The sequence below is a fragment of the Zalophus californianus genome, chromosome 10, assembly GCF_009762305.2.
Source record: "Zalophus californianus isolate mZalCal1 chromosome 10, mZalCal1.pri.v2, whole genome shotgun sequence".
Classification (NCBI taxonomy): Eukaryota; Metazoa; Chordata; class Mammalia; order Carnivora; family Otariidae; genus Zalophus; species Zalophus californianus.
This window is the reverse complement of record NC_045604.1, coordinates 28,336,266-28,343,470: the sequence shown is the minus strand read 5'-3', so window position 1 is coordinate 28,343,470 and position 7,205 is coordinate 28,336,266. Positions and strand designations below refer to the sequence as shown.

Below are 7,205 nucleotides of genomic sequence, written 5' to 3'. Positions count from 1 at the left end.
CTGCTCCTGGGAGGCCCTGGTTGATGTTTGCTGAGTGCATGAGTGACTTGCAGCTCGGGCCCCAGAGGTCCGGCTGCTCTTCTCTTGCTCTGGCTGTGAGGTGCAGGACACAGAGGCCGGCCCTCTCCTTGTTTTTAGTCCATTTTCTTCCTGCGCCGCTTCCTGGGGCTGCCTGTGGGTGAGGGGCTCCTCGGGCCTCACCCCGAACCCTCCCCTCTCTGTGCTGGCACCCTCTCTGGCCCCCTGACCCACCCGTGCCTCCACCCTCCTCTTTCTCCTTTCTCGGGAGCTGCAGATCATTTCTTCCCAGATCTTGACCCGAATGACTGTGGCCCATTCAGTTCCACGAGCGCAAAGCCGAGGCTTTCTCCCACCCTCACTCCACGTTCTTCCCCGCACAGATGAGTGTCTCACTGTCCACTCCATGCCCAGGGATCAGCCAGAGCCCCCCCAAGGCTGGCGGTTTTCCTGCGCTCTGCTCTTTGCCACCCTCCAGACTGCTGCCTCCCAAAGGATGGCCCTGCCTCCTGTCCTCCTGCATCTTCCCACTCCCGGCTGCCTGCTGAGACCCCAGCTGGCCATCAGGGAATCCTCGAAATAACCTGCTCAAGTCACTGTTCCTCTGCTCAGCAGCTTGTAACACTCTCCGCTGCTTTTGGGATAAGTGGAAACCCCTTGGCCTGGCAGACACAGTGCTTCCTGGTTCCTCCTCTGCTGACCTCTCCAGGCTCCCTGCCCCAAGCTCCCAGGCTCTCTCCCGCAGCCCCCTGCTTCCCAGCCTTCTTGACGTTCCTGCTGGCTCTCAGGGGCATTGCCCCTGTCACATCTCTGAACCATTGCCCTGCTGTATCTTCTGCCCAGAGCGCTGACTTTCCTATCATCTCTCTGGCAGACACAGTCATATCTCAGGAACCATTCAAATGCCTGCTCGTCTGGGAGGCCTTCCAGATCCCTCCAGGCCCCTGTGGGTTCCCTCAGCGACTTGTCCTTTGCCTTTCACAACATCTATCACACTGAATTATAATTACTTATTGACATGTTCCTTTTCCCCTCCGGACGGAATGCTGCTTGGTGGCAGAGGTCTTTTACCCTTTTCTTTTCTGACTGTCTGGAGCATAGCAGGTGCTCAGTAAATATTGGTTATTGCAAATGTCCGTCCATCACGTGTCTGGATCAGAATGTGGTTTTCAAGTTTTGATTTTGCTGCTTTGTTCATGTGCTGACAAGGCAGGCAGATGGACTGGTGCCTGTTGAGTTACAAGCTCTGGAGTCAAATCCAGGTCCTGGGCTTGGCTTTACTGTGTATTAGCTGTGTGGTAAGTGACTGACCTCTGCAAGCCTGAAAAATGGTAATGGTAGCCTTTGCCCAGTCGAGCGGTTGTGAGGGTTAGTGGGGAGGTCAGCCAGGTGCTAGTGAGTGTTTGAGAAAGGACAGCGAGTGTTATTGTCCGGTTTCAAAAGGAAGAGATGCCGGAGAAGTGTCTCCTGAGGTTGAGTCTGGAGGCCCGTGTTTCAGTCCCAGCTTGGCCTCTGCACACCGTGGGACCCTAGGTCAGCCACATTCCCTCTCTGGCGTCTGTGGTGGGAGCAGGTGGCCTCCGAGGGCCCCAAAGGTCTGACCTGCTGCTGCCCTGTGGGCCCCAAGGAGGATGTCCTGGAGGGCGAGATGTGTGAGGGCAGCAAAGAGTGCTCTATGTCCAGCAGAGGGCCCTGCCCAGCCCCTGGCCGGCCGGTGGGAGGGAGCAGCTCGAGTCTACTGGAGCAGGCTGGTGATGCCAGACGCCTGACTGGAGGCAGACCAAGCGGCCCGTTGCCTCTCTCCGGTCAGCCCGGCGCTCGGGTCCCTCGCCCTCACCTGCTCTTCGGGGAGGCGTCCGGCCATGCAGCGGCTGTGGCCACTGGCCGTCTCTCTTGCCATGCTATTGGTTGCGGGGCTGAGCAGAGTCTCTGGGGGTGCCGCCCTGCCCGCGGGCCGGCACAGGGCCGAGGCCCAGGAGCAGCAGAGCCGGTCCAAGAGAGGCACCGAGGATGAGGAGGCCAAGGGGGTGCAGCAGTATGAGCCCGAGGAGTGGGCCGAGTACCCCCGGCCCATCCACCCTGCTGACCTGCAGCCCTCCAAGCCCTTGGTGGCCACCAGCCCCAACCCAGACAAGGATGGGGGCACAGCCAACAGCGGCCAGGAGCCTCGGGGCAATCTGACAGGGACGCCGGGCCAGAGGCTGCAGATTCAGAACCCCCTGTACCCGGTGACTGACAGCTCCTACAGAGCTTATGCCATCATGCTCCTGGCCCTGGTGGTGTTTGCCGTGGGCATCGTGGGAAACCTGTCGGTCATGTGTATCGTGTGGCACAGCTACTACCTGAAGAGTGCCTGGAACTCCATCCTGGCCAGCTTGGCCCTCTGGGATTTTCTGGTTCTCTTTTTCTGCCTCCCCGTGGTCATCTTCAATGAGCTCACCAAGCAGAGGTTGCTGGGCGATGCCTCTTGCCGGGCTGTGCCCTTCATGGAGGTGAGTGTGCGTCCTGCCGGAGCTCGGCTCTGGGCTGTCCGACGTGGGCTCTGTGGGTGTGCAGGACCCCAGAGGCCTGGAGCTCTGTCTCGCTTCTCCTCCCGTTTGGGCAAGGAGACAAGTGCTGCATTGATTCCTGGTGGCTCTCAGGTAAACGCAGCCAGCTAAGGGGAGTGGGGAGGTGGGCAGGAGCTCTGTGGGCCAGCCCCAGCCCGGTCTCTTGCTTCCGGAGCAGCCTCAAGGCCAATCTCTCCCCCTTTCTCTTTGCTCTGAGCCGTCCCCTCCCCTGCCTTAACCCCCCTCCATTTGTCCGCCCAGGAAATCGCTGTTTCCGCAGTATGTCTCCTTTTCTCCCTCTTTGCCGCTGCCCTGCCCTTCTTTACTTCTGAATATCCCGCTTCTCCAAGCAGTGTATGAAGGGAGATCCCAGTTTCCTGCAGTGCACCCCAAAATCAAGTCAGTGTTCACTCCCCATGAATGCAAACGCCAGAAAGAAAGTCCCTTCCTTACTGTGATGGTCGTTGCTCTCTGAAAGGATGCTGGAACCCAGGGGTGAGGGGCTCAGTATCAGTTCTGTCTCTGACACACTGGGTATCACTGGGCAGGTGACGCCCCCTGTCCAGTTTGCTTAGCTCCCAACCATGGGGTAGACCAGATGGCCCCTCTGGCAGGTTTCTTCTGCACTTCTGAAGTAAATGGCCATCCTTACCTCTGGGGACTTCCGCCTTAAGATAGGTTCATGGGTGATGATGGAGGTGTAGATCATATACAGACAGCTTAAATCAAAACATTACAAAAATATACCAATCTTTGTGCATTTAGGCAAGATCCAACAAGGCCAGCCACTGTGTCTGTACAGGAGCACAAAATAAGCCAGCAGCCTTTTAAACTTTGGCTACATCGAGGGGAGTGGGTACTCCCGAGGACGGGCGTGACTGGCCTCCCCATGAAGGCTGCTGCTCTTCCAGATGCGTGGAGGATGCTGTGCGCCATGGGTGACATGCCCGGGATGGAGAAGGAATCAGGATCAGGCATCTGGGCCCTATTCCCAACTCTGTCCCCAGTTCCCCATATATTAGTGATGATTTCATATTTGGACAGCCTGAGGCTCAGCAGTTGGTGCAGCCCTTTGTGTCCTTCCCAACCCAGGGAGACCACCTAACCGGAGCCCAAAGGTACTCAAACCTCAAAGAAGATCTTGCAACTGGGGCTAGCCTTGGCATCTTAGTTATCCTGTAGGGTGCAGAGCCCAGGCGCCCCGTGAGAGGCCAGACACAAGGACTAGGTTAGGAACTGGGCTTTGCCCCTCACTAGCTGAGTGACCTAAGTAAGTGACCTAACCTGTCTATACCTCAGCTTTGCCCTCTGTAACTTGGGGATAATAATAATAAAAACCATCTGAATGAATTCTTGAAGGATTAAATGGGTAATATCTACCAAGTCCTTAGCATTAAAATAATTCAGTAAGGGGGCGCCTGGGTGGCTCAGTCATTAAACATCTGCCTTCGGCTCAGGTCATGATCCCAGGGTCCGGGGATGGGGCCCCGCATCGGGCTCCCTGCTCAGCAGGAAGCCTGCTTCTCCCTCTCCCACTCCCCCACTGTGTTTGCTCTCTCGCTGTGTCTCTCTCTGTCAAATAAATAAATACAATCTTTAAAAAATAAAATAAATAAAATAAAATAATTCAGTAAGTATTGGGTTTTGCCAGGAAAGGGTCTAAGAACAGGAGAGGAGGGGGCCAGACATATGGGAACTCTTGTCTGCACGGAAGCCTGGCCGTGCTTGACTATGGGTCTCAACATACCTAATACCCAGGCTGTGGCCTCCATCCTCCTAGGTTACTGGCTCCACACCTCCTAGAGGATGGAGATGGTCATGAGCTGGTAGAGCCCCCCACTTCAGGCTAGGTGATGGAGTACGAGTTAAAATACCCTGCTCTGGAACCCTTTTATAGGGAGGATCCCAGGACAGACCCCAGGAGGGAGCAGGAGAAGGCAACTTGGAATTTGTTTTTTTTTTTTTTTTTTGGTTTTGTCCAAGCCCCAAAGGCTGCTCATCCGCAGGGCTCCCCTGCCAAGGGAGGGGCACGGGTTCTCACAAAGATCACTTGGGGGCAGTGCTAATGAGCCAGGGATTGTGTTCCCCTGGCCAGAAGAGGGAAGAATTTGGACAGAAGTGGGGATCTGAGCACAATCCCTGAGTGTGGTCAAACATCACCCGACAGCTTGGGAGGGTTCTTTTCTTCCTCTCTTCTCTCTGGCACTTTCTTCCCCTGCTGCTCTGGCTTCTTTCTCTTGGCTCCCGGGGTGATTTTCCTCAGTGCTCAATGAAGAGCATCCGGGAGGCTGGGTACAGGCTGTTTTGGTGGGGGGCTGCTTCCCCACACAGCCAGGCCCTGGGCTTTTCTGGTTAGGATGGGGAGAGTGAGTGTGTATGTGAGTGTATGTGTGTGTGTGTGTGTGTGTGTGTATCTCAGCCATGTTTCAAAAACCTTTCACCTGATGCACATAATGGGATGTGGGAATGGAAGGACCTGCAAAGACCCAGAACTTCTATGTCTTTGTCTTGATGCTTCATTTAAGATGATTTTTCCCAAAGTCTCAGAGAGCATGAGGGTCTGTGGGACCCAGGCCATTCATTCCCTCGCCCAAGAGGCAAAGAAGCAAGGTGGAAAGAGTCGGACCGGTCTGCACGTGGACGTCAACTCTGCCATTGACCTAGTCACTTGCCCTGCCTGAACTAGTTTCTTCCTGTGTGGGATGGTTGGCTGCAAGGATTTGGTGACAAGGTGCGAAGTGCCTGATGCCTGACGTGTGAGAAATGCTCACTAAATGTCATTCCTATCATTTCTACACTTGCCACTCAGCTCCCCGTCTAGGCTGGAGACCAGGCACCCTCCCCCCACCACCCAGCCCCCACCCCCGCCACCGGGCCCTCTGGGTTTGACCACATGCTCCTCTCCTCCACGCCTTTGCCCACAGGTCTCCTCACTGGGAGTCACCACCTTCAGCCTCTGTGCCCTGGGCATCGACCGCTTCCATGTGGCCACCAGCACCCTGCCCAAGGTGAGGCCCATCGAGCGGTGCCAATCCATCCTGGCCAAGCTGGCTGTCATCTGGGTGGGCTCCATGATCCTGGCCGTGCCCGAGCTCTTGCTGTGGCAGCTGTCGCAGGAGCCTTCCCCCACCACGGGCACCCTGGACTCATGCATCATGAAACCTTCGGCCAGCCTGCCCGAGTCGCTCTACTCGCTGGTGATGACCTACCAGAACGCCCGCATGTGGTGGTATTTCGGCTGCTACTTCTGCCTGCCCATCCTCTTCACCGTCACCTGCCAGCTGGTGACGTGGCGGGTGCGGGGCCCTCCGGGGAGGAAGCCCGAGTGCCGGGCTGACAAGCACGAGCAGTGTGAGAGCCAGCTCAATAGCACGGTGGTGGGCCTGACGGTGGTCTACGCCCTCTGCACCCTCCCCGAGAACGTCTGCAACGTCGTGGTGGCCTACCTCTCCTCGGAGCTGACTCGCCAGACCTTAGACCTCCTGGGCCTCATCAACCAGTTCTCCGCCTTCTCCAAGGGGGCCATCACGCCCGTGCTCCTCCTGTGCACCTGCAGGCCACTGGGCCAGGCCTTCCTGGGCTGCTGCTGCTGCTGCTGGGGGGGATGTGGCGGTGCCTCGGACGCCCGCGCCTCAGACGCCAAGCTCAAGGCCGCCGCGCCCTCCTCCATCTACTTCCACAAGCCCAGGGAGTCGCCCCCGCTCCTGCCCCTGGGCACGCCTTGCTGAGGCCAGGCTCCAGCCTGGGGGAGGCACGGGGGCAGGGGCACGGAGGGGCAGGGAGGGTGCCCCCCCCCCCCCCCCCCCCGCCGCAGCCTGGGTCTGGTGTTTCTGCCCCCATAGGTCTCGCTTCTCTGCCGTCTTGCTCTCTAGTGATGGACTTGGTTCCTCCTGCCGGGGTTTGGGTTCAGGCACAGCAAAGCCCCCTCCCCCGGCAGGACCTTCCCTGTCACTCTGTGGGGCCTTTCAGCCCTGGGCTCTCAACTGGCGGGTGGTGATGCTTCCGGGTCCTTAGAACTGCCTAGAAACTCTCAGTCTCTGCCCCCCTCCCCCCACCCCTCCAGCCGGGAGCCAGAACTTCACCTGTCTCTGTCTTGGAATCTGCTATACTTTAGTTGGGCCCTCTCTAAGTATCGTCTCCCTGACACTCATCCATCCTAGAATAGAGGGTCCTTTGGGGGCCAGCCCTACCTGGCTCTTCTCTGGACCAGATCTTCCCTAGCCTTGGACACCTCCTCCTCCTCCTGGCAACTCCCCTCCTTCCAGAGGATTTCTCTCTCCTTCCTCTTCCTTCTTTGACATATCCTGGGTTGCCCTGTCCCCACCTCCCTTGGTGGGTCCCCCTCTGTAGCAGGCCCTTCTTCAAAAACAATAAACTAGGTAGAACTATCCCTGTGCCCACTGGAGTTTCTTGTGCCACACCCTGACGGTGCCCAGATACACCTGGCCCTTCTCCAGGACAGGTGGGACCCTAGGGGGATTCGTTCTGGCCCCCTTTGGCCCTTTCTGGCCTGTGGCGGATATCCTGCCCAGCCCTACAGGCCTATGGCTTTTGAGGGGCAGAGTGGTGGGAGGGCTTGGGAAGTGGAGACTAAGTCTTCCCCCTGACATGAGCCTGAGCGTCCTTGGGAAGTCAAAA

At 57.6% G+C, this 7,205-nt stretch overlaps 1 protein-coding gene across 1 annotated transcript; it reads left to right on the top strand.

The window, feature by feature from the left end:
• Positions 1-1,748: 1,748 nt before the first annotated feature.
• Positions 1,749-6,369, top strand: GPR37L1 (G protein-coupled receptor 37 like 1). The gene is made up of 2 exons (XM_027609905.2): positions 1,749-2,510; positions 5,492-6,369. The coding sequence occupies exons 1-2, from the start codon at positions 1,881-1,883 to the stop codon at positions 6,293-6,295; spliced, it is 1,434 nt and encodes a 477-aa protein (XP_027465706.2). The 5' UTR covers positions 1,749-1,880; the 3' UTR covers positions 6,296-6,369.
• The last annotated feature ends 836 nt before the right edge of the window (positions 6,370-7,205 follow it).

Bases quoted from the DNA above. Each gene is read 5' to 3' on its own strand.
- GPR37L1 (XM_027609905.2), top strand. From the start codon at position 1,881: ATGCAGCGGCTGTGGCCACTGGCCGTCTCTCTTGCCATGCTATTGGTT. The intron at 2,511-5,491 runs GTGAGTGTGCGT...CTTTGCCCACAG, and splicing joins GGGCTGTGCCCTTCATGGAG to GTCTCCTCACTGGGAGTCAC.